General features: G+C 39.9%; 1 protein-coding gene across 3 annotated transcripts in view; it reads right to left on the bottom strand.

The window, feature by feature from the left end:
- Positions 1-26,038, bottom strand: part of IARS1 (isoleucyl-tRNA synthetase 1) — a 193,736-nt gene that overhangs the window by 93,993 nt on the left and 73,705 nt on the right. For all 3 annotated transcript variants that reach the window (XM_075004893.1, XM_075004892.1, XM_075004891.1), the window contains 6 exons: positions 22,898-23,024; positions 16,646-16,719; positions 15,594-15,788; positions 11,743-11,829; positions 11,068-11,151; positions 1,428-1,575 (listed from right to left, as the gene is read on the bottom strand). In XM_075004893.1, the coding sequence (XP_074860994.1) occupies positions 1,428-1,575; positions 11,068-11,151; positions 11,743-11,829; positions 15,594-15,788; positions 16,646-16,719; positions 22,898-23,024 (715 nt within the window). The remainder of the gene's footprint in view (positions 1-1,427; positions 1,576-11,067; positions 11,152-11,742; positions 11,830-15,593; positions 15,789-16,645; positions 16,720-22,897; positions 23,025-26,038) is intronic.

The raw sequence follows: 26,038 nt of genomic DNA, 5'->3' as shown, positions 1-26,038 counted from the left end.
CCCCCCCCGGGAGTTTTTTTTTGTCGTCCCCCCCCCACCCCCAAAAAAAAAAACAAACAAACTTTGCAATTAAAGAATTGGGATCCACAAAGTAGTCCTTGAAGAGCTGCATGTTGCAGACCCCTGAAGATCATTCATGACAGTTCTTTGTCTAACCTGCTCTTAAAAAAACTCCATTGACATTAATGGACTCGCTCTTCGTGGACACCCTTTTACCCTGGGTAATTTACTCCAGAGCTTACCCACCCTAACACAAATTTTTCTTAACGTCCAACCTAAGCTGCCCTTGTTGCAGTTTAAGCACACTGCTTATTATCCTATGCTCAGAACTTAAGGAGAACAATTTTCCCCCTCCTCCTCGTAACTACATTTTATGTACCTTAACGTCTAGCATCAGTTATTCTTAGCTCACATTTTTATGCGAATCTACAGTGAATGCATTTATTTTTAGAAAGGATTAATTTCTTTATTCTGTATTAATGATTTATAGTATACTTGGTTAAACGGACCTGAGCTCTGATCCAGTATGGCCACTCTTCCAGTAGTCTAATCCTCTCTGAATGAGATGGCTCTCATTTTTTTAAGGTATATTGATTACTTCATTGCTTTTAGTACATAAGCTATCAAGTAGTATTCTGAAGCTCTGAAAAATTATGTTTAGTTGGTGAATTTATGCCTCCAAGTATGGCACTAGCAGCATGGATTTGAAGTCAGGCTTAAATGATTATGTAAGATACAAGGTTCACTTCGCAACTCAATTTTTTTGTTCTAGTTACACCACTATCATCACGCAATAGCATAAAATTTATTTCAAAACCAACAAGAAGGAAGCATCTTTTTACTGAAAGAAATGTTTATATCTTGAAAAGGAAATATATTTTCTAGAGCAAGAAATGGAAAATTATTACTGTAAACTTATACCTCCTATTATTTAAAATGATGCTTACAGTATGTATGAAAGGACATACAAGGGGTATGAGGAATGGGAAGAATGGGACTGAACAGATGCAACAGCAAGTCAACTGTGGCTGCTGATGTATGCAGCTTGAGGTAACTTTATCTTTCCTCTGTACCTTCTATCTTCCTTGATATACACATGCATTCACTCATTACAAGTCAGAAAGGATGGTCAGCGTTATAGCTTTTGGGGCTTGATCCAAAATGAGATGAAGTCAATGCAAATGACTCCTATTTACGTCAGTGGACTTTAGATCCTGCTCTTGGAGCACAGGATGACAGCATGGTGGACAGAGTCAGAGAGCCATACCTCATGCCAAAGGAACTCAGAAAGAGGAGATATTGAGAACAAAAGGAGATGAAGGGGTGTGGCGGCACACAAGTATATTAAGGGAACATAAAATCCACCAAGAAATGGTGCCAAGCATATAAACTAGACTTTGCCTTTTCAGTATCTAAAAACTTCATACCTTATGTTGTAGTATTACAATATTTTGAATGAGAAAGCGGTATGCATTGTACCAGGGCAGGAAGACATCCTTCAACACATCTCTTACTCCTTCCTCCTTAAACCGCAAGTTGTCCGCTCTTACCACAGGAGAATTGATGAGGTACAGCCTGAAAAGAGACAGTGTAAAAAGGTCAGTTAGGAGAAGTTTTGTGATATTTTCCCTATGGTGTCTATTACTCATCAGAAAGTCTGTTATTTTTAACAAAAAATGTACATTCTAAAGGCTTAACTACAAACACACACTATCAAAATCTTTCACAAGCCATAGCAAATTCCAAATATTGTGCTTCTACCATGGTGCTGGGATAAAACATGCACACACCCTCTCACCCGGAGGGGATGGATTCACAGAAAAGAAAAATCTACAAAGACAGACAAAAATCATATGACAATATAAAGCTTTGTACTGGAGTGAGATGCTTATTCCAGCTAGAAGACTACCAGGATTGACAAAGTAGAAATCAGAAGCAAAATAATCAGGGCTAAAAATGAAATATAGATCAGAATACCAATATTTCCTCTCTTCTAAGTTCACATGGGAGAAGCGCTCTTGCTGTTGTGACTTATTCCAAAGCAGTCCTGATGTTGAGGAAGGAAGGCTCTTCCTTTTTCAGAAACTTCACTTGCCCACACCTGAACACCAAGGAGGCTGGCTACCTTGAAGTCAGAGTCAATTGCTGGAGCCTTCAGGAAGTGTCTCTTGACTGGTCTAGGTTTCAAGACTCTTCTTTGGCACAATGTGGAAGTCCTGTGTCCTTTATCCTTGAATACTACTTTGATAGATTGTTTAGAGGACACAAAGGATCCCAACTTCAATACCAAAAATGGTTTCAAATTTGATCTACTTGGCCCAGGAGGGATTGTTTCAGATATATTTCTCCTGAGCCAATAGGGTCTCCTGTAACTAGGAAGACAAGCCTATTATCCTTATCTCCTTCCTGGATCTTGGGGGAGAGGACATCACAAACAGTACATCCCACAGAGGATTGCCCTTCCCAACTGATGTTTTGGAAGAGAAAACGAGTTCTCATTTTTCTCTGCCTCCAACACAATAGACAAGACTCTTAGTATATCTCAGTCACAAAACTGGGGCGGGGGCGCATGCAGGTAGCAGAAGTGGGGCAAAGAAAATCAAACTGCCAAATAAATACCAGCAGAAGACAAAGACTGAGGGACCACATGAGCATCTTTGCAACTAGTCCCGGCTTAACAAGGTCCTGGCTGGGATGACTTAGTGGGGATTGATCCTACTTGAAGCAGGGGGCTGGACTAGATGACCTCCTGAGGTCCCTTTCAGCCCTATGATTCTGTGAACTCCTACAGTATGGCTCTAGACAAGCAAAGGAGAACAAAATTGATGAGAAAAATATCTTTCCACTATTTGCTAAGCTGTGCAAGTCATGACAGACAATTTTAAGATCTCCTAGTAAAGAGTTTCACATTGCAAAATGAGCAAATAGAGTTTGTAATACTGGCTTAGACATAGGATTTTCACTTCTTGCTTTTCTCCCCCCTTCCCTTATCTTGTCCAAAGCACACAGTAGGAGATACTCATTTTGGAGAATCTACTTCCATAACCACATCAAGTCAAACTAAGCCACTATGCCTCTTAACCAGTTATCTCACGAGAGCTAACTATGCAGACCTTAGTCATCTTAAGGTGCCCCTACTGAACAAAAGATAACAACTTCTTCCCCCAGTAACTCAGTGGGCCAATTTTTTTTTAAAAGTACGAAATCAAACACTAGCATTTTTCTATAACTAAGTAGTGAAACCTGGAGTAATTTAGAATGAGATTTAAAGTCTGTAGCCTTAGATACACTAGAGTAGAACAGTTCACATAAATTTTGTGGTAATATTGAGAACAATAGTCCACTTAATTTTTTTCCAAGTGTATCTTAGTATGTATCCACTTAGATCTGCAAAGAGTTTAATCTTCTAAAATCTTGTACCTGCACTGCCTTGAGCTAATATTTCGAGTACAAAGACAATTTGGTTTCTCCTAGCTTAATTAAAACAGAAACTAAGCCAGAACTAGTGTCTCATTCATCTAACAACCTGTTCAATTATTTAAAATAAAAATACATGTAATACTGCATTCAACTTTCCAAAAACCTTATCTTTGTAAGATTTCAACATTGTAAGTGACAGATTTATTTCAGAACTCAATTTGTCATCTCTTATTAACTTTTTAGAACACAAATTTCTAAACTAATGAATCTGTGCAGCTATTTCCTTTAGGGCAATAGAAAACCTTAACTTGGCCTAACAGAATACATTAAAAATACTAGACCATGAATTCTTCTTGAAAGATCTTCTCACATAAACATAATACATAGATACAACTGTTAGGGGAAGAGATGGGAAAGCATGAACGTCAGCAGTACACAAATGGGTACTTTGAATTTAACATTCAACTCTAAAAGCTGGACTTGAATTCACGCTTAATAGTAGAAGAAACTTTCTTATGAATTTAATGACCAATATGTGCAATGTAAAATAGTTGACTATTATGTCTAATTATTAAGCAAACAGCTAAATAAAACAGCAATTTGTCCCTTTTTTGTGTGCGTGTGATGAGGCAAATTTCATTTCACAAGACTTCATACATGCTGCCATAGACTCTTGTAATTTGTTCTCAAGCAACAGGGTTTTAGCTGGAGCTGGAACCAGTCTCAAAATGATACAAGAAGGTGCAAACTTCAACCCAATAATGGATAAAATAGACCTACAAACCAATAGTTCTGCCATCTCTAAATTTTAAAGATTTATTTTACATAAATGTCATTTTAATCGTTACTCACTACATTCCAAGGTTATCAGAACAGCAAATGGCCTGTAGGTAACTTAGCAAAAGAAAGAAACACGACAGTAGGCTTCAGAAAACATGCACTTCTCTTGATTTTATCTGGTATCCTTGTGTGCCAGCAACTGTATTATTAAAGCACACAAAGAAGCAGCCTATAAACTGTAACAGACTTCTTCAAAAGAAATTTAGTTTTAATGCTAGTCAAAAAAGCTCCTAAACATCAAGAAAAGACACAAGCAGAAAACAAGGATTTATTTTTTTTATCAGTTATTGTAATTGCACTTATCTATGGTCAAACACCTTTTTAAATCAATTTATACTGAGTCTGCTCATCCTGCAATGGTATCTTTACATCAAAATTGTAACATGGACTATCCTTATTGAAGCAGAAAATTATCTGACTTGCTTCAGACATATTTGGTATTTAATGCTGTGTACAGGTGTTTAAATATCAATTGTGTGTGCAAACAGGGTCAGGGTGGTAGAGAGAGATTTGCCTTAGGGTTAAACAAGGAGGAGTAAAATGAAGCACTGAATTTTAACTTTTACAACCTTCATATTTCATTTACAGTCCACATTATAGCTATATAAAATACTCTGGCTACATCTACATGAGAGGCTTTTCCTGGCAAAACTGGGCTTTTGTTAGGAAAAACGTGGAGCATCTACACGCAAAACACGCTTTGTTGACAGTTTGTGGACAATATCCAGCACATCCACCAGAGCATTTTACCTATCCCCACTGGGGTATGATACCTCTCTCAACAAAACATCTGTGTAGATGCTCTGTGGCCTTTTTGTTGACAGTTGACAGACAGGGCTTCAAGTTGACCAGGTAACCCTGTTTGCAAAGCTTCCAGTCAGCCATTGTGTCGACAGAGGGCCAGACAGTGTGGCTGCTTGCTGTTGAAAGAGCAATCCACTCTGTTGAGCTGCTTTTAAAGAGTAGATGCAATCTGTTGACAGAAGGTTTGCTGGGAAACCCCTTCCAACAGTGACTTCTGTTGACAGAAGCTTGTCATGTAGACATAGCCTCTGTTTTTTGACTTTATATGTTTTTACAAGACTTAACATTTGTGATAATTTGGCATCTGGATTGTCTCCACGTTGAACATCTGGTCATATTCACTGAGTACCAGAATGGTCAGGGATGGTCGAGAAGTGATCGAGTTGAGTCCCCCACCCTTACAACAGGACCAAGCACTATCTAGACCATCCCTGACAGAGGTCTGTCTAACCTGCTCTTAAATATCTCCAGTGATGGAAATTCCACAACCCCCTAGGCAATTTATTCCAGCATTTAACCACTGTGACACTTAGGAAATGTTTCCTAATGTCCAATCTAAAGCTCCCCTTGCGGTAATTTAATCCTATTGTTTGTCCTATCCTCAGATGATAAAAACAATTTTTCTTCATCCTCCTTGAATCATTCAGGTACTTGTAATCCGCCATTATGTCCCCTCTGTCTTCTCTTTTCTAAACTAAACAAGCTCAATTCTTTCAGTCTTTCCTCATGGCACATGTTCTCTAGACCTTTAATCATTCTTGTTGCTCTCTCTAGACCTTCTCCAATTTCGCCACATCTCTCAAAATGTGGCACCCAAAACTCCAACTGAGGTCTAATCAGCACAGAGCAGAGTAGAAAAATGACTTTGTGTCTTGCTCACAACACTCCTGTTAAGTATCAGAGAGGTAGCTGTGTTAGTTTGTAGCTTCGAGAACAACAAGAAGTCTTGTGGCACCTTATAGACTAACAGATACTTTGGAGCATAAGCTTTCATGGGCAAAGACCCACTTCACCAGATGCATGAGTGGGGGGGTGGTTTCAGAGGGGTATTTTAAGAGGGAGAGCCAGAGCTGACAAGATCTATTCAGCAAGGTAGAAATGGCCCAGTATCAACAGAACTTACAAAAAGAGGAAAAAACAAGTCAGCTCAGACAGGGGGATGTGAGCCTTTGTCAGAGTCCAATGGGGAGATATTAGCACCCAGAGCAGAGAAACTGCCTTTGTAAGCTGCAAGCCACTCCCAGTCTCTGTTTAACCCATGGTTAATGGAGTCAAATTTGCAAATAAATTGCAGCTCATAGATTTCTCTCTCCATTTGATTTTTGAAATTTTTTTGTTTCAGGACTGTCACCCTTAACTCTGCCACTGAGCATCCAGGGAAACTGAAGTGTTCTCCCACAGGCTTCTGTACATTATCGTTCCTGATGTCTGATTTATGTCCATTTATTCTTTTACGGAGAGACTGGCCAGTTTGGCCAATGTAAATTGCAGTGGGGCATTGCTGGCACATGATGGCATATATTATATTAGTAGATGTGCCGGTAAAGGAGCCCATAACGGCATAGTTGGTGTTAGGACCTGTGATGATGTCACTGGTGTAGATATGTGAGCAGAGTTGGCAGCAAGGCCTGCTGCAGGGGCTGGTTCCAGGCCTAGAGTCACTGGTTTGTGATTTGTAGTGGCTGGTGAGGCTTTGTTTAAGGTTGGCAGGCTGTCTATAGGCAAGGACATGCCTGCTTCCCAAGGTCTGTGGAGTGAAAGATCATTGTTCCGGATGGGTTGCAGATCACTGATGATGCGCTGGAGAGGCCTTAGGTGGGGGCTGTATGTGATGGTCAGTGGTGTTCTCTTGTTTTCCTTGCGAGGCCTGTCTTGTAGCAGGTGGCTTCTGGGTACCCATCTGGCTCTATCAATCTGTTTCCTCACTTCCTTAGGTGGGTATTGTAGTTTGAGGAAAGCTTGATAAAGGTCTTGTAGATGTTTGTCTCTGTCTGATGGATCAGAGCAAATATGGTTGTACCTTAGTGCCTGGCTGTAAACAATGGGTTGTGTAGTATGCCCTGGATGGAAGCTGGTGGCATGCAGATAAGCATAGTGGTCCGTGGGTTTTCGGTATAGAGTGGTATTTAAGTGACCGTCGCTTATCCGCACAGTAGTGTCCAGGAAGTGAATTTCTTGTGTGGACTAGTCCAGGGTAAGGTTGATGGTGGAGTGGAAACTGTTGAAATCCCTGTGGAACTCTTCAAGAGCCTCCTTCCCATGGGTCCAGATGATGAAGATGTCATCAATGTAGTGCAGGCAGAGGAGGGGCGCTAGGGGACGAGAACGGAGAAAGCGTTCCAGGTCAGCTATAAAAATGTTGGTATACTGTGGGGCCATGTGGGTGCCCATAGCAGTGCCACTGATTTGAAGGTATAATTTGTCCCCAAATCTGAAATAGTTGTGGGTGAGGACAAAGTCACAAAGCTCCGCCACCATTTGTGCCTCGGTCTCATCAGGAATAATGTTCCTAACAGCTTGGAGTCCATCTTCATGTGGGATATTGGTGTAAAGGGCCTCTACATCCATGGTGGCCAGGATGGTGTTTTCAGGAAGGTCACCAATGGACTGTAGTTTCCTGAGGAAGTCGGTGGTGTCTCGAAGAAAGCTGGGGGTGCTGGTAGCATAGGGTGTAAGTAGAGAGTCCACATATCCAGACAATCCTGTGGTGAGGGTGCCAATGCCTGAGATGATGGGGCGTCTGGGATTTCTTGGTTTATGGATCTTGGGTAGCAGGTAGAATAAACCTGGCTTGGGTTCAAGGGGTGTGTCTGTGTAAATCTGCTCCTGTGTTTTTATAGGGATGGTCTTGAGCAGATGCTGTAGTTTCTTTGTGTATTCCTCAGTGGGATCCTCGGACAGAGCCTGTAGAATGTGGTACTGGAGAGTTGCCAGGCAGCCTCCTTTTGGTAGTCTGTCCTATTCATGATGACAACAGCGCCTCCCTTGTCGGCCTCTTGGATGACAACATCAGAGTTGTTTCTGAGGCTGTTGATAGTGTTGCATTCTGCACGGCTGAGGTTATGGGGTAAGCAATGCTGCTTTTCCACAATTTCTGCCTTATAGTAGCCCCATCTAAGTTGTATTTGCTTAGTTTATTGATAAGATGACCATGGGAGACGACATCAAATGCCTTATTAAAGGCTTCCATGATGCTTCATGGAAGGTAAAGGAAATTTAACAAAGAGAGAAGGTAGCCTTTTATCCCTCCACATAGCACTACTTCACCTTTGGCCAACAGCCCATCAAAGTTGAGGTTGTTAAGACTCTCCAGGGCCCTGTGTAGCAGAGTGGACTGCCGTGAGGGTCAGCGCAGATCTGGACTGCAACACACTGCCCAAGGACCTTTAACAGTCCACTCTATCCCAGAGCTACTTCCATTCCCCACTCTCGTTGCCTACCTGGATGTCAGGTGGTGCGCTTAGGGGCTCAAGGGGTTCCAGGTTCAGCAGAGGTCCAGGGGGTCCGATCCAGACCTCAGTTGCCTGTAGGTCTTGCTGCCTCAGCCTAGCTCTGGGTGCAGGTAGCGATTGATATTCAGGTCAGTCCTTGGGTTGCAGGCTGGCCTCTCGGGGCTGGAAGGGATGCCAAGACCAGCAGGGGTCCCAGGTGGTCCAACCCAGTCTGCAGCCACTTGCAGGTCTATGGGTTCCAACTAGTCCTCAGCCTCCCAGGGCAGGAGGTCTGAGCAGACCTCTGGCTCCTCTGCAGGCTGGGCCCAGCCTGAGTCCTCAGGCTAGGCTTTTATATTCCTAGCCCCACCTACTGACTTCTGGGCAGGTGATGGGGAGGGATTAAGTTAGGCCCAAAATGGGGGGGTGGCCACTCCGCTCCACTACGGATACTGATTGTAAAGATTCTACTGAGGAGGGGGGGAGAACCTCCTCTGAAGAAGCTAAAGTAACTCTGCATAGAAGCAGTGCCAAAACAACAAGAAAATCTAAAATAGCTTAATGTATAAACAGAATACATGATGTGCTTCAATGGATAAGCACAAACAACTCAACAATAGATGTCTTTGCTTAAATGAACCTAGCCTGTACTGTTTTCTTCTGTGTGTGTGGGTGTACATATAAATAAATAGGACATTAGAGAGTGTATCTCAGGCAGAAAAATGAATTAGATTTTTACTGAACAAAAATTGGGGAAAAAAGGAATTGTACCTTTTAGCATTTTGAAGTTGGTGGGTTTTGGAGTTGAGAGGAGAAAGGGGGCGAGACAAAAATTGGAAAAAAACCAGTGAGGTTTAAAAGCTTTTTTAATAACTTGGAATCTCTTCAGTCATAGTGTTTCATCTACAACTTCTCTGCTTCTTCATATTCTGCTCACAATGGTTAGGCTCTTATAAAAGAGTTTGATCTTGTTGATCAACTAAAAAACTCTATTCAAGCCTTTACCATAAATCTAAATTTTTATGACAATTTCATCCTTAATGGACTACATATAAAGTATATAGAAGAAGGGACTTTAAAATTTGAACTGCAGTTTTTTTCACATTTCAGAAACATTAAAGTATCAAAGCAGAAATCTGTTCCATGTTTCATAGTATTCACAACTTCTTAAAATAAACATTAAGTTTTACCTAATAAACAAACTTGTTAGTGTTTAAGGTACTACGGGATTGCTTGTTTTTTGCAACACTAATTACTTGTACTGTCATGGGCTCAGCATGAAATTGTGATGAATGCTAATATATCATCTGATTGTTTCTTTGCCAGCTTAAATAAAATATAAATCCAGATAGTCAATGTCCATATTCTCCTTCTAGATGGTGAAGAAATTTTAACGTCCCAAGCTAAATTAACTGCTTTTTATATTTGAGCATTTAGGTTATTTTAACTGAAGTGACCAAAGACCTAGAACAGCAAAGAGCAAGCTAGGCAAGTAAGTGGGCCACACGAGTGGCCCTCTATTTCAGAAAGCCACAAGACTGTTATAACCAAGATGGTCTCCTGGGATAGGGTAGTTTTGCTAACAGCACTTGAATATCCAGAATTTGTGGGGTGTACCGACTGAACCATAGCAGCACTTTGATGGTATAGAGAGCATACAGCTCTCACAGTCAATGTTGTGTGCGCTCATCATGCACCTCACTTCACGTGCCCTTGCTTTATGTGAATCACTTAAGTAACTCCAGTTTCAGAGAGGGGTGGGAGACAAGAGACCTAAGCTTGTGGAAATGAGAAATCTGGCAGCCCTGAGCATGGGCAACAGTAAACAAATGCCTCATAGGCCACACAGGGAACCCCACTGGGCCACAGGTTGCCCACCACTGGCCTAGACAGTCTGATCAGTAAGGTACTGTTTGAACATCAATTTATTCAGACCTGCTTCTTCACTTTTGTTTCCAATTTTAAGTGAACAGCGTGCCTATGAAAGATGCTGTGTTAAACAACAAAGTTAACTAAATCTTTCTTCCACAGGTAGTACGCAGCACAGGTAGCAACTGATCAAGATTTTACCTCTCTCTCACACACATGCACACAACATGCAGCATATGTGCAGCTACCCAAACTCTCAGGAGGAGATGATCATTTGTATGACCATTCAAATACTTGGCCCCTTTGGTATCATTGTTTGTGTTCTGCACAATTAGTGTCATCTTAAGTGGACATATATTCTATTTAGTAGGAACTGGACACATCTCATTTCCTAACCAAAAAGCCATCAGCTAGCAATTAAATTCAGTAATTATCAGCCTTGTTAGGGTCAGAATAATGATTTAGAAGATCAAGGCTCTATAACCCATTACCAATCCTCTGGGTCATCCCCTCCCTTCTACTATTTCCTTGCCACAGAGTGCTGAAATACCGTCAACTGAAGTTCCTTCCGATTGCTATCTGATAAAATGCATTACATTCCTTCTGGTATACATGGCTGATATAAGCATTCATAGGAATCTGAGGTATTCTGTATCTACTTTAAGGAGGTGGGCAGAGTAGAAACAGTATTGTCAGTTCTTACCTTAGTGCATCAGCTCCATAACCATTTACAATGTTCACGGGATCCGGATAGTTCTTTTTACGTTTGCTCATTTTTTGACCATCACTTCAAAAAAAAAAAAAGTATTGGGAATGAGTACCTATGACTTCAACAACACAAGAATTGCTAACAAAGTTCCTCTTTAACTTTTAGCGTCCTTTCCAAACATTTACTGATTAAAACTCAAATTTGATTCTCAAAATCTGTTTAGTTTCCCAGGCCACTGACATGCACTCAGCACACTGTTTCAGCATCATGTACAATTACAGAGAACTGAAAAAATCTGAAAGCAATAGGCTTCGAAGTTACAGACTCAAAAGACTATCTTTCTAGATGAAATTGAAGTTGCTTTATACTAGACAAGAGGATAAAAGCACATCTTCGTTTGCTTTGAATCAGTAATATCATCCTGAAGACGTGGGAAGCTGTGGCACTGGAAAAATATATCTAACGTTATAGAAAAATATTAACCTCCAAATCAAAATGTAACTTTTAATCAGGGGGTCCTTCCTTCTGCACAGTAGCATATCATTTCTCTCCTCAAGTCCATCCAGGCCAGTGTGTTGGACACCATGGATTTAGAGTAAAATATCTGAATATATTACAATTAGGGGACAATAAAAAGCTGTTCAGAAAAGAAAAAAGTTATACACTAACCTAGCAAGAACCAGTCCATTTACAATGACATTCTTGAAAGGAGGCTTCCCAAAAAGGGCTGTGGATAGCACCAGCAGAGTGTAAAACCTGGGAATAAAAGTTTTAAGTTTTTCAGTCAATTCAAACTGTAGTCTATGCACATTATGCTAAAAGCACCCTGCTCTCCATTACAAATCAAATTTCAATTAAGCTAGATTTATTCACTCTAGCATATTAGAATTTAAAAACATCTGAGTGGACAGTTAACTGGAAAAGATCCATTAAAATAATTTTATTGTACAACTGAGTTTTCTTACTGTATATACTGTTTTTTCTCCTAATATTAAAATATTAGAACACTAATAAATGATAGAGAAACATTTTGGAACACTTATTAAGGTGGAGATGGGGAATTTCCCCTTTTAAAAACAGATTTTCAAAATCCTCAAACTAAACAAAAGTGTACACTGAAGGATCTTACATATTCATCAAAAAAATTTAAGAAGCTCCATTCTTGAATTAGCCGCCAAGGTGCCTCACTGCATACCTCAAAACAATGCATGCTTAAATACCACTGTGTTTCAATGCCTACTAACAGTAAGTTAAGTCCAGAAATGAATGGTGGGCCATTCTTTTATGGAATGCAAATTTAATTTCCAAGTATGGTTATGTTTAACCAAACTTAACAGGTGCTGCAGACTAAGCGTAAGTGAGCACTTAAGGGAGACAGCTTCACATAATTAAAAGACTTCAGGAGTATCATCCAGTCCTCCTTACTATGAAGAATAGCAGCAACGGTGTAAGAATTCAAAATAGGCATGTAGTTTTGTTTTGTTAGGTTTCCTGTAATGTGTGCAGGGGTATACACGTATATGTGTAAAGCTTTCTGGAATTCTTGAGAAACTAGGATTTGCTCCCATACAGGTACCTACATCATAACATAAGCCTACTTGGGATGATGAAAAGTGTTACAATATGTGGAGATGTGAAGAAAATGAGTAATTTCACATTTAAAGAAGATTTTTTGTAAGAGGCCTGGACTTGTATAAGTCTATTTTTAAATACTGTGAGGATGGGGCACAACCTTTTCAACTAAGGGAAAAATTCAAATTCATTAGCTATCAATACAGCTAAAACTGTAATAACCTTTAAACAAAAGATGATTTAACAAAAGCTAATTGACTCAGACTGAGCTGCAGATTATTAGCATAAGATTTAGAAAGAAACTCTCTGCTGAAAGAGAATTTATTTGTATCCTCTGAAGTGATCTCAAAAAGCTGCATACAATTGAAAACACATCTGTGGTACTTTGGCATCCAAGACTTTATAAAGGCTGCTTGGGTATATTGTTGCATTTATAAAGTGGTTTTGAAGAAAGCTGCGATTCTTATTCCCTAGAGAGGCTTTCAACTCTCATTACTGTCTCAGTGCGCACACCCCTCAGCTATAAAACGTCTTAACCAACCATATTAGAATGCAACTTACAAACCTTTATCAAATATTCACACATATACAAAAGTAGAATAAAAATCTCTTTCATTTTTAAGCTTCTTTGCCACTCTTTACTCTGAGGCTGCATCAATGATTTCTGTAAAAGCATTAGAATATTCTCTGTACTACATCTCATTTCCTCGGAGTGTTAACAATTTACCAATAAATAAATAAAAATAAATAAAAGATAAATAAATAAATAAAAAACAACCTAAGTTGAGAGAGAGAGAGAGAGAGAGAGATTGATTTTTAGGATTTTTACTAGACAAAAGCATTGTAGAAAAACCTATAAATTAAAATTATGGATTCTCAGATCAGCGGTAAGTAACAAAATGTCTGGAAAACTACTTGAAAAATAGTGTGCCAAGATCATTCATGACCTGTAGAAAGTTGTGACCAGTGTTCCCTATAAGCTGAGCACTTGGACAGCCACCCAGCTGGTTACCAGAGCTGGCCACAGCTAGCAGCATGTGTTTCTATGGTGGTAGACATCTCCACATGCCTTGGTGCATACAGAATTTATTCTGCCCATGGACAGAAAAAGAATAGCAAAAACACTGCTCATGTCTCAAAGTAATCCCTTCAATGCTGGGATTCACTCAATTTACATATAGTTTATTAATAATCATTTGGCTAGCTCACAGTGAATTAATAATCAATATACAATTATGGGAAGGTAAGCTAACAAGTGGCAAATGAAGTATAATATAGTAAAGAACAAAACAGTAAAATATTTTAGCATTACCAAACAAAATTAAAAAGAATTAATGAGGAAAAATACTTCAGAATTGCAATAAATAATTAACAAATCTTACATACAGCATGAAGCTGCCCCAGGGAAAGAAAATATGGGGTACTAATGATGAAAATGTTGACTATGTATAACGTTTTAGTGAGGGTCCATTTAAAATATTCTCAGCTGCTTTGAATGGAGTTCAAAATAGTCCTACTCTGAAAAGGAACTAAAATTCTGTGAAGGTTTTGGGGTCTCTGATTTTGTGGTAAGGATGCTCAATTTTAAACTGCCAGCCTTTTAAGCACATCTTGGGATTTGGTTTGGTTCTCACACATCACACCAGAAAAAAAGTATTGCATGATTAAATTAGGCTTTTCATTTACACCTATGCAGTTTTTCTGTATTCATAGAGAACATGCCCTTATTGATATCTGAACAAATCCACTGCCCTTCTGAAACTAAACCTAAATCACTCTCTAAGACATTTGCAAAAACGCAAATGACTGCAACTGAACAAACAATTCTATCATGTACAAAAATAGCACAGAATTTAGTTCATGTGTTCTTGTTTGACTTATAAACATAACAGATTTGTTTACTGTACTTTGTAAATACCACTTCTTTATATAGTCAACTATACTAATTTGGACAATGGAAGAAAAATCTAGTTAAGAAAAGCTTGTTAAACTAAGCACAGTCAATCTCAAAACAAAGACTTCAAGGATAAATGATTATAACAGACATTCCTAAAAGGGACCAAACACAGATCAAAAGAAATACTACATGACTGTTTTTTTGTTTTGATGGAATACAGACTAACACGGCTCTCTCTCTGTCACACAGAAAAAGCTGAGATTACAGAAAGATTTAGATTTACATCAGGAAGCATTTGTTTGGCCAAACAGGTAATCAAATGAATGGAACAGTTCACATAGTTGTGGAAGAAAATGTAAGTTAAAAGCTTCTATTTCTGAAAAGGAACATCCCCAACTATTCACACAAGGCTTGACTTCATTACACCATGGCCCTCTCCCATTGAAGTAATACTAACTAGAAGTTAAGTGCATATGGAGGCTGGGCCTACACTTGCCAGGGAACATCGAATGCTTAGGTTCAATACTGACCCTGGAACTCCTTGCGAGTCAGCATGGATTAAAGGAATGCTATAGGGAGGAGTGCTCCCATCCGCATTCTGCAGCGAGGACAGGAACAAATATTGACGGCTGCTAAATTAATTTCTGGTACACAATTGCCATACCTAAAATTGCATAGCAGCCACCAATATTCAAGGTTAGTGTAGACCCAGCTAGAGTGTGGGGTTTACTGGGTTATTCTGCAGGTATAAAAGACTTACTGGGCCCAGAACAGCTTTTGTTTCAGTTCAGTTAATTCAGCCTTTCCTCCTTTTGTGGTAAGCCAATTGACTTCCACAGTTCACTTCGCAGCACGTTTCTCAATGAGACTATCCAATGGCACATCTCTGAAAGGATAAGACACTGTCCTGCTATTTGCTGATTATTTCCCTCCCACCACAGACTTAGCCGCATTTTAGTGAAAGTTGTATGCTTACAGTTTACACACCACTTAGGGATGGTTTAATATGTTAAAATGCACTCTGTCTAAAATATAGAATGGAGTGTATTACCATCCCCTGGTTTGGTCAATGCCTTCAGCAATGAAGTCAGCAGGAAAGGAATCTTCAAATTCTTTTTTGTTCTCAAATGGATAATGGACTTGTGCATAAGGCATGCTCCCACTCTCAAACCAACAATCAAAGACTTCAGGAACACGATGCAACATTCCCTTTCCACAGCACGAAGGGATGGTTAGATGATCAACGCTGTTCAGGAAAAAGATGGATAAATACTAATGCAAATATTTACGAACTTTGGCATAATAGAGCAACACACACACTGATTTCCAACAGGCCAAGGTTTTATATAAAATATTCAGATTTTAAAATTGATGCTAAACCTAGAAAGCAATCTCAAAGGACATAATGACCATACCTGGCCAAACCTATGGTCCACCTAGCCCAGCCGTGTTCCTGTAAGCAAAGTGCTTGGGTGGCCACCCAGGAGAGATGCTCAAAGTGCCTATAGCTACCCACGACTGGCAGCATATGTTTCTCTGCTGGTGGTGCACATCCCTGTACGCTTTGGGGCACATAACAAAGTTATGCTGCCCATGGATGGAAAAAATTAGAGGGAACCCCATAGACCAGTATCCTGTCTTCTGACAACTGGTATGAGATGCTTCAGAAGGAATAAACAGAAAAGGACAGTTTATTAGAGTTATCCATCCCCGCTCCTGGATTCAGGTAGTCAGCGGTTTAGAGAAAGCCAGACCACAGGGCTGCGTCCCTGATCATCTATCAACCATTGACAGACCGATGCTCAGTTATTCTTTTGACCTTCATCACATTCCTTGGCTACAAGTTCCAAGAGTCCACCATACACTGTGTGAAGAAATACTTCCTTGTCTTTGTTTAAACCTGCTGCCTGTTAATTTCCAAGAAACACAATATACTTAATACAGTACATGTAAAGCCATTCTAGTTTCCTCGATGACCTCCTTAAACTGAAATGAGTTTTTCAGGGTTAAGACAATTAAAACTTAATATATTTATCTGCTATTACCTAACAATTGCTAATTAATCAAAACAATTCATGCTGGTGCATCTTCTCGGTGACTGACCTTTCTCTATGGAGATCAGCCACTTTCACTCCTGAGAGCTCTTCCAGTTCTGCTACTGACCCAACGCAAACGACCTGTTGAAAGATAGTAAAATAATTTAGAACCTATTCCATGTACATTCTAAAGGAGATGTTACATAACCACACAGCATTATGGACATCTTCAAGTATTTTCAAGAGAGCTCAAGTATTTAACCACAAACTATAGGCTAATTTACCTTTTTACACAGACACCCTGCAACAACAGTTTATGGTTATGTTTTCACTGTGTGTGTATAGGAAAAAAATTATTTAAATCCCAAACCCAATATAAATTACCTAAATAATGCACACAACATTTAGCACTTCAACAGCATTTACCATCCAAAAACCTTGAATCACTTTACAAAGCTGCTTATTTTCTCACTTTATATTTAGAAAAAGAGGCCAGGGAAGTTAAATAATTTATCAAATCACAGAGTTAAACAGTGGTAAAATGTGGCACAGAATCCAGTAATGCTGATGCTTCACCACTGGAAAATGCTGCTTTCCTAGGGAATCAAAAAAACTCTTCATCTACAAATGTGAGCTGCTGGATAATGTCATTAACTACTTAAACTAAAACCAGTAGCAAAGTGGTTAGATGACTACTGGCAAAGAACCAGGAGTGACACTACACTTTTCACAGCCTCCTGGTAACTATGTCAAAGTGGACTTAAAAATACACCAGCAATCACTTTTAGCCCTGGGGTCCACTCATTTGGGATGTAAGAAGTCCGTGTTCAATTCCTTCCTCTGTTGGATGTGGAGCAGAAATTTTAAAATCTAATACTCATATTGCAGGAGAGTGCACAAATCACTTGCCTATGGGCTATTCTGAAACAGGTCTCTCTCAGTCTGTCCTTTTGAAGCTGTTCCACTGTGTATAAAATCTTAGTTTCTGGAGCACTTGGGTCTCCATCATCCTAGGGTGAGTGCCCTAACTACCAAGTTATCACATCACTCTCTGTTCCTGCCTGAAAACTGACATCCATTTCACAAGTCTAAAATGGGGGGGGAAAATGGGATTTAGCACTTCAGATTAGCAGCAACTACTATTTTATCAAACTTTCAAACACAAAATGTTACCTAAGGCCGGCATTTCAATGCACAAGTAGCATTGGATTACGTATAAAAGAGCAGCAAATGGGCTTTATAACATACCTAGCCATGAACTAAAGTTGACAATCATTCTAAAGCGAACGTTGAGAGCAGAAGTTGGACAATCTTCATCGCATTTGCTCAAAGTATGAGCAGATGAAAAGGAAACAACTCCAAGTGTCTTGACCAGCTAATAGGTGACCCAGGAAGAAACAATTCCCCATTCTAAAAATTACTTCTGATTGTTAAAACAGGCAGATTTTGCAGAGGCTTTTAAGCCTCTCCTTTAAAACTCAGTCTGATCCATTTTAAAATGACTGAGCTACCAACCATTGTTTCTGTCCAAGGAGCTGTCAATCAATGCTCAAGAAAGAGTTTGGCTATGCTGAAATGCCAGAACTATGGTGAGCACATAGCTTGCTATCTGACTCAAGTGGATTTTTTGGGTCCTGAAGAGAGAGTTAGCTAAGGCATATCTTATTTAAGTGGGGGGGGGGGGGAGAAATCAGCAAAATCTATATCAGAAGAAAACGTGTATCCGTAAAACAGCCTGCATCCACAAAAAAGCTTACGTCTGCACAACCAAACCTCAACGAGAGTTTTCCATGGAATTGCTGCAGCAGAAATGGATATAAAGAGTAAACAAAGGTGGGGAACACAGACTGATAATTACATACAAGAGCAGGCAAGTTTTCCAGCATTTAGGAATCAAACTGCATAGTGCTGAAATCTATACCTACAGTTCAACATCATAGGAACATAAGAGTACCCAGCTTCCATCAGACCTGAGGTCTATCTAATCCAGAAACCTGCCTGGCGGTAGCCAGTGAGAGGTGCATCAGAGAAAGGTGAAAGTTTCCTGCATGGAGGTAGATAAGGGTTACTCTGCCCCGCTTTAGGTCTTAACCTGGTTTTTGATACGTGCAGATTGACTTAACCAGGAAATATGAAATTAATAACCTTTTTGCGCGCACACACTGCAGTGGACATGAACAAGCACTGAAAGAAGAAATGTTTATCATGTGTAACTCGATCTATAAATGGTGACAGAGATAGCTGTCAGTCTGTATTCTGGCAAAACAGCAATCATGTAGCACTTTAAAGACTCTCAATAATTTATTAGGTGATGAGCTTTTGTGGGACAGACCCACTACTTCAGATCACAGCCATATCAGAACAGACTCAATATATATATACACAGTATTTTATGTTGTTATATATTGAGTCTGTTCCAGTAAGGCTACGATCTGAAGAAGTGGGTCTGTCTCACAAAAGCTCATCGCCTAATAAATTATTTTGTTAGTCTTCGAAGTGCTACTTAACTGCTGTTTTGTTTCAATCTATAACTGTTCAGTTCTTTTTCAGCACTGCTAATGTCTTGGTCTCAACTTTGTGCAGCAGTTAGCTCCACAATTTAATTATACAAATGCAACATATCCATTTTGACTTTCCTACCACTTACATGAATTTCTGTTCATCCTTCTGTTATAAGAACAGAGAACAGAACATTCCCACTTGCATATCACTAACAAGCAAACTGTGTAAGAGCTTTAAAAGAAATTTACAGGAAATGATTTGAAAAATAACTGGCAAGATGAGGTAAGATGTGGCAGCCTAACTGAGCAACTAGACAAAAAACAAACAAAAAAAGACTGGGAGTAAGGCACAACTTCCTCTCGGATAAAGGGTCTCAAACTCATCCTCTTCAGGCAGGGATTCACCAGCGATCAGGGCTCTCCATCTGTTTCCCCCTCAAACCCCATGCCTCCTCTAGCTCTGCTTGCCACTCCCAGGCTGTTTAAATCTCTTTAGTCCCCACCCACCCCCCACCACAGTGCAGCATGGTAAAGAGTGGCTTCTGGCTGCTAAATCCATGCTGCTGCCAGCACATCCTGTGGCCTGGAGAAGTGTGTGCAGAACTTGCAGAGGCCACCCCCAACTGTCCTATGGAAGGGACGGTTCCTCATACTCAGGTTCACATGTGGGATCCTGGGTGTGCTGGGCCACCAGCAGGGGTCAGCTCTCAAACCAACAATTTTCACAGAGTAACAGAAAACACTTTTCAAAGCCACTATCCAATGTATGCTTCTAGTACCTAATTATTCCAAAACTTTGTGCAGCTTAAATAAAAACAGTGGGAGATGAGATATTATTTGTAATATATTTTACTTTACTAGCCAATAGTCACCTTTCTATATATTTAATAATGAATCCATAATTTTTTGCTGTTTTTAACATGAAAAATATAATTGCACACATGGAGTGCTCCTTTTGGAAAGTCCTGTTGTGGGGGTTCAGTAGTCTGATATGGCTACAGGACTAAAATAAAATTCAAAACTTCTGGATGTTCCAACTTTTACCTCAACACTTGTTTTCTGGCCCGTAGGTACATGCACTCTCAGGAGAAATGCAAGATGCCTGTATGCATTTGATCATTTTTCCCCCAAATGTCTGATTCCTGGAGGATATGCACTGAACTGAATGAACACAAATCTTAGTCTTCCAGATCAGAGAAAGAATTGTAAAGATTTCATCAGTAAAAGGACAGGTTCCAAGTACAGGTTGAACCTCTCTCATCAGGCATCCTTGGGACCTGACTGGTGCCAGATGAGAGATCAATATTCTCTAGCACATTACCAACACTTACACTGCTTACTGGGCTCTTAGAAGACATTTAAAGGTAAATTACAGCTAAATAACAGCACAGAACACTGAAAGCCAGGACTGACTCCTATAATAAAACTTTATGGGACCACGGAAAATGTGGCCACACCCATGATAAGTGCTCATCCAGCCAACTAAAATCATGATGGATTACGGAATTTGCCAGACAAGAGGGTTCCAGATAAGAGAGGTTCAACCTATAGAATTACCAAGAGGCCAGGGGTTGGCCATCTGCGGCTCCAGAGCCGCACGTGGCTCTTTAAGGAGCCTCTTGGGGCTCTGAGCACTGCTGCTGCTGACTACTCTTGTGGCTCCAGAGGCTGCCACCACTTAAACAAAAGTCTAAATTCAGTTGCCCTCCATTGAGCCAACTAAATTATTTCATTTAAGTGGCAGCAGATGGAGCTGGTAAGCAGTCAGCTGCATCAAAGAGTCTGGAAGAGAAAGGCAGCCAAGCAGGGAGCTGCGCCATGCAGGTGGAAATCTAAGCCAGAAGGAGAGCTGGGGGGAGGATGGATGAGCCTGCCCCTGCAGGAGCCATACAACCAAGCTGAGAAAGAGGACGAAATGGCAGGGAGCTGAAGGAGGAAGCAGCGGCCGCAGCTGCTGGAGAACTGCACACACTGAGGTGAGTTAAGCCGACGGGTGTGGGGGGAGACCGGGGCTCAGAGGGCTCCTGTGGATGAGGGGTTGGGTTTGCGAAATGCAGGGCAAATCCTGGACATGGGGGTAACAAACTTTCTAACTGGTACAAATCATTGTGTGCATGCTGTTCTTAACATAGGGGTGATAAAAAGCATGGTTTGACATTATTTATTAAGGACTGTCTCATATTTACTTGCATTGTGGCTCTTGAAGGATTGAATTTGTAACTGAATTTGAAAAAAATGGCTCTTCTTGCTATTTTGGTTGCACACCCCGCCAAAAGAAAATGTGGATAGCATAATCCTTTGTCCATCTATTTCAACTGAAGGGTCAAACCGGAAACATTTTAATGTTCTGCTGATTTTTTTCCCATACGTCTAAAACCCTTGCAAATTTTGTATACCATACTTTCATTTTGACTTGACCCACTCATACCACGTGGGTACAAAATTACCAGTCTTGGAAGTGGATTTCAATCCACATGTGGACACAAAAAACTATGGCAACTTCTCCCAAGAGTAATAAAAGAAATCACTTGTATTTTTAGCCGCCTTAATCCAGTGTAGCATCTGCTTGCAGGGAGACATTATTAGCATAAAAACAACCAACCAACCCTCCAAGGACCAACAAATAGACCAGGGATTACAATTTGAGAACCTGTGTCATATTTTTCCATGGATCATGCAGGACATAAAACTGTAAATGAAAGATAATTCATAGCTGCTAGATGCAGATCATGATTCATTTAGCCTAACAGTCTCCACCATTTCCAGGCAGTACAGAACTGCCTCATTGGATGAAACCTCACTTGACCCAAGATCACCTCAAAACCAGAAAGACACCATAACAGGAGCCTAAGTTTCTCTAAGCAAGAAGGCAAGATTGATAAATACACATGGCAGCTTCTCATAAATGTAAGTTTTTATATTACAGTTAGACACCAGAGGCTGCCAACATACTTGGACAATACAGCATCTTCTCTGTTTCAATTTACATGGAACACACTCCTTTGCATTTACAAAGTAAACAGTGGGTCAAAGGAGAAATAGTTTGATCTTCCTATGTGGGGCAGTATAAATGATTTTTAAACATAAGAACAGAGGAGTAGGTGGGGTAACCTACATATATTTTCCTCAATTATTCTGCTTCAGTCCAGAGTAGTAATGTGTACAATCACTTATTGGGAGTGACCGGGGAGATGAGAAGAATACAAGCTGCAGGATGCTATCACCACCATTCAGGGTTATAGTTGTTGCTTAATAGAACTGATTAATCAAGCTGATTCCTAGATACCAGTAATTTACCTTTGCAGAAATTGAGCAGGGGACTTGGGCACTGCCAATTACATTAGTGTACAGTTTTGTACATTTACTTCCTGGTAAATGCCAGGACACCTTACAACCCACCCAGTCCATTACAATGCATTTATAGTTCAGCTTTTCTGAAGTCGTAGGCAGTTTGTAGCTACCAGTTATACAGTCTTTTTCAGAAGTGTTAAATTAAAACTAAGAGCTAAAAACAGTTACTAAAAATTCTCTTTTCCATTTTTCTTATGATGGTATTAAAATTCTTCTAGGATAGAGAAGAGTATAATTTAAAACATTAAAAATAAAGAAATACCCCTGAAATTTTATATTAAAAACCTGAAGGGGAAAAAAAAGACTACTCTACTACACTTTACCTTGCATAGCAGTTTTACAAACTGTTAGTAGAACAATTCAAACTACAAAGCACTAAAGATAGTAATGTGCTCTAGGACACACTCACTTTAGACACAGCAAGATTTCTTCTGCCAAGAACTGGACATTTTCATTTTCTTACATACCTCTTCAAAATCATCGCTGAGCCACAAAGGGATAGGTGTTCCCCAATATCGGTTCCTGGATATAGCCCAGTCACGGGCATCTTTCAACCAGTTTCCAAAACGTTTCTCTCTTACAAAGTCAGGAACCCTGTTACAAAAATTAAAAACAATTAAGTTATTATCTACAAACTAACCTTTTCAGTCACCTGATATGGATCTGTGACTGTAATGTCTGCTAAACATTTAGCCATCCATTATTTTAAGAGCTTGAGGGTGGGGGGTGGAAGGGTTTACCCTAACTGGATTAAGAAAGATCAGTAAGCTACTGCACTAGTTTTCTTCTTCTACAAGCTCAAATCCTAACTCATGATTCAAATGTGAGCTCATACCAGCCCCAAAACAAACCTGCCCTTTGACATAATGGGAATTCTTTTTTTTGATCAAATCATAAAACCAGAAACCAAATATAGCTGTTGCACACCATGAGTACACTGTATTAACAGAGGTTTAAGTAGAATCTAATGAATGCCACTCGTCCTTCAATTTGAAACACCAATGTTTCCTCAAAAATCTAATTATTTTGGTTAAGAAAACTGAACTTAGTGTAACATTTACAATTACTCCCCCTTAAAGAAAAAAAAGCATCTACACCTCAAAAATCTCTTTTATGTTAATTTAGCTTACAATGACCAACTCTCAATGTACCTCAATTAATTTTAATTGTTTTAAATCAAGGAGAAAAGTAATTGAATTCTCATGTCATTGTGACACTTCAATTAGCTCCAGTACTGTATCACAGAACTAATTTAACCAGCTAGCAAGGGGATTATAAAGGGATAAAGACCACCCCCCACACACACACACACAAGAGCATAAGCAGAGACGAAGCAGATCTTTGCCCACATAAGCTTATGCTCCAGAGTATCTGTTAGTCTATAAGGTGCCACAGGACTTCTTGTTGTTTTTGAAGATACACACTAACTCGCTACCCTTCTGATGCAAATATGCAGCATATAAAAAAAAATTCTCCCCAGTTTAGTCCACATGCCGTCTACCCTACGCAAAGAGTTAGCCATTTTGATTAAAAGGAAACTGCAAGTCAGTCCACATAAGCCCTACTAATTTTGAAAATTTATCACATTTTCAGTTTGGGTGGTTTTTTTGTTTTTTTTAATGTGGTAATATTTTCCTTTGTTCTCCCACCCTGCTTCCCATAGTGACACTTCAGAGTGAGACTACAAAGGACTGCTGAAGACTGGGTTTCAGCCACACTTAGCGATATACACCAAATTAACAAACCCAGACTAATCTCATTTTTATTCACCCATTTTATGTATCTCATACACACAAAATCAAGCTCTGAAAAGATTTTTACTTTGCACGTTGCAGATGTTTTGTTAATTACGATTAACATCAAAATCTGGCCAATGATGCTGAAAAAAAACAGCATTTTCAAGTGCAACCTTTCATTTACTGAAATAAAGCCTTCTGCTTTATTCTACTACTGCTATTCTCGCCACATGATTTTCTCAAAATGTTTTGACTTTTGCATCCAGAGGCACATTACACTGGAGTACAAATTAGGCTATTTAAACAGGTATATGCTTATATTTTTGGAGACTTAGAAAAGGACAGGCATTCAACAATGTATTTACTGATAATTAGTTAATTATCTAGGAACTAGATATTAAAAGTACATTAGTAGTTTAGACTTCCATATCTGGAGTCCTTATTTCAAATAATATTTTAATTGGCAAGTGACAAGGTGGTGCTTCTGTGGTCATTTCATTTAGCAAGATAGCACATCTGCCGTACTTGTACTACAGCGTCACAGGTAGCAATCTTTGCACAGCAGTCCTTGAGTAGGAAGAGAAGATACACTGCACCAAAATCCAGGTGCATGACATGACAAAGATTTTAAATCAATCTTACCCAAGTCTGATTTTTACCAGTGCTAATGCTCTCTCACTTGCATTGTGCTAATACAACACAAATGGAACTACTTTTGCATCCCAGTCTAGATGAAAGAATGAAATTTGCGTTCTTCCCAGTAAATGCTACCATCTAGTGTTAGACTGTGCCATATGCTTAGGCAATTGTGGGTGCCTTATATAGAAAACTCTATTTGCATTCAGATTACATGAAACAAGACATATTTGGTCATACAGACACAAAAGGACAATTCCTTCGTCAGTTTGTTTTTTTGAAAGGCATAGAGTCCATATGTCCCACTCCTTTTCGGGCCTTGGTTTAAAGAATTTATAAATCTTACACCTACCACTGATGTAGGCTTTGCCAAGGTGGTGCAGCAATTCCTATACAGGTCATTTGCAGGTGTTGCAAGACTTGAAGCTTGAAGACAGGAGCATGCCTCCATCTGGGCAGATGTTCCAAAGGGGACCAGATGACATTAACTACCACTAGGAACTAAATATGAAGGGAGGGAGGGAGGGGGGAAAAAAACAGGAGAAAAGGCTACAGTAGATAGATCGAGGGACGGGGGGGAAGGAGAGAGAGCTCAGTGATTAGAACATAGGCCTTCTGTACCTGCGGTTGTAAGCTGAATTGTTGAGAGGGCCTTTCAAGAGTCTGGGGCAGGTTCGATTTAGCAAACACACTCTCACGCAAAAGAACCCACAATCTGTGAGGAATGGTGATAGGTCTTGCTGGATTGGGCTCGATGACCTCTCAAGGTCCCTTCCAGGTTCAAATATGTACATATCTTCATGCTCGAGTGAAGCTATTCCATTGCACAGTCACTGGCAACAAGGAACTGAAGGTGAGGGGATCATGCAGTGGCCCTTACATCACATCACAGAGGTGCCACTCGGGGGTTACTAGATCCCTACAGAAGTTGCTATGGGAAAAGCCTTCCATCATTGGTGTATGTGGTGAGTATGCATATCTACCATGGAAAAGACATGAACAAGCACTCAAAAGAAGCACTGAAAGTTGGTGGGTCCTGCCTAAGGTAGCGTTTTTGATGACTAGATACAGGGGGACCCTTTGTCCAAACCTAATCCCAGTAGCACCAGTAGATATGCGAAGGTGAGAAGAGGTATAACAAAAACTGTGGTTCACATGCAAATCTGAGTCTGCATTTCTCCTTTTACCACCTTTATGACCATGTAAGCACTGGGAGAGAGGATTAACAGATTTTTG

The sequence above is a fragment of the Carettochelys insculpta genome, chromosome 11 (assembly GCF_033958435.1).
Source record: "Carettochelys insculpta isolate YL-2023 chromosome 11, ASM3395843v1, whole genome shotgun sequence".
In the NCBI taxonomy this organism is placed as follows: domain Eukaryota; kingdom Metazoa; phylum Chordata; order Testudines; family Carettochelyidae; genus Carettochelys; species Carettochelys insculpta.
This window is presented reverse-complemented; position numbering and strand designations above follow the sequence as displayed.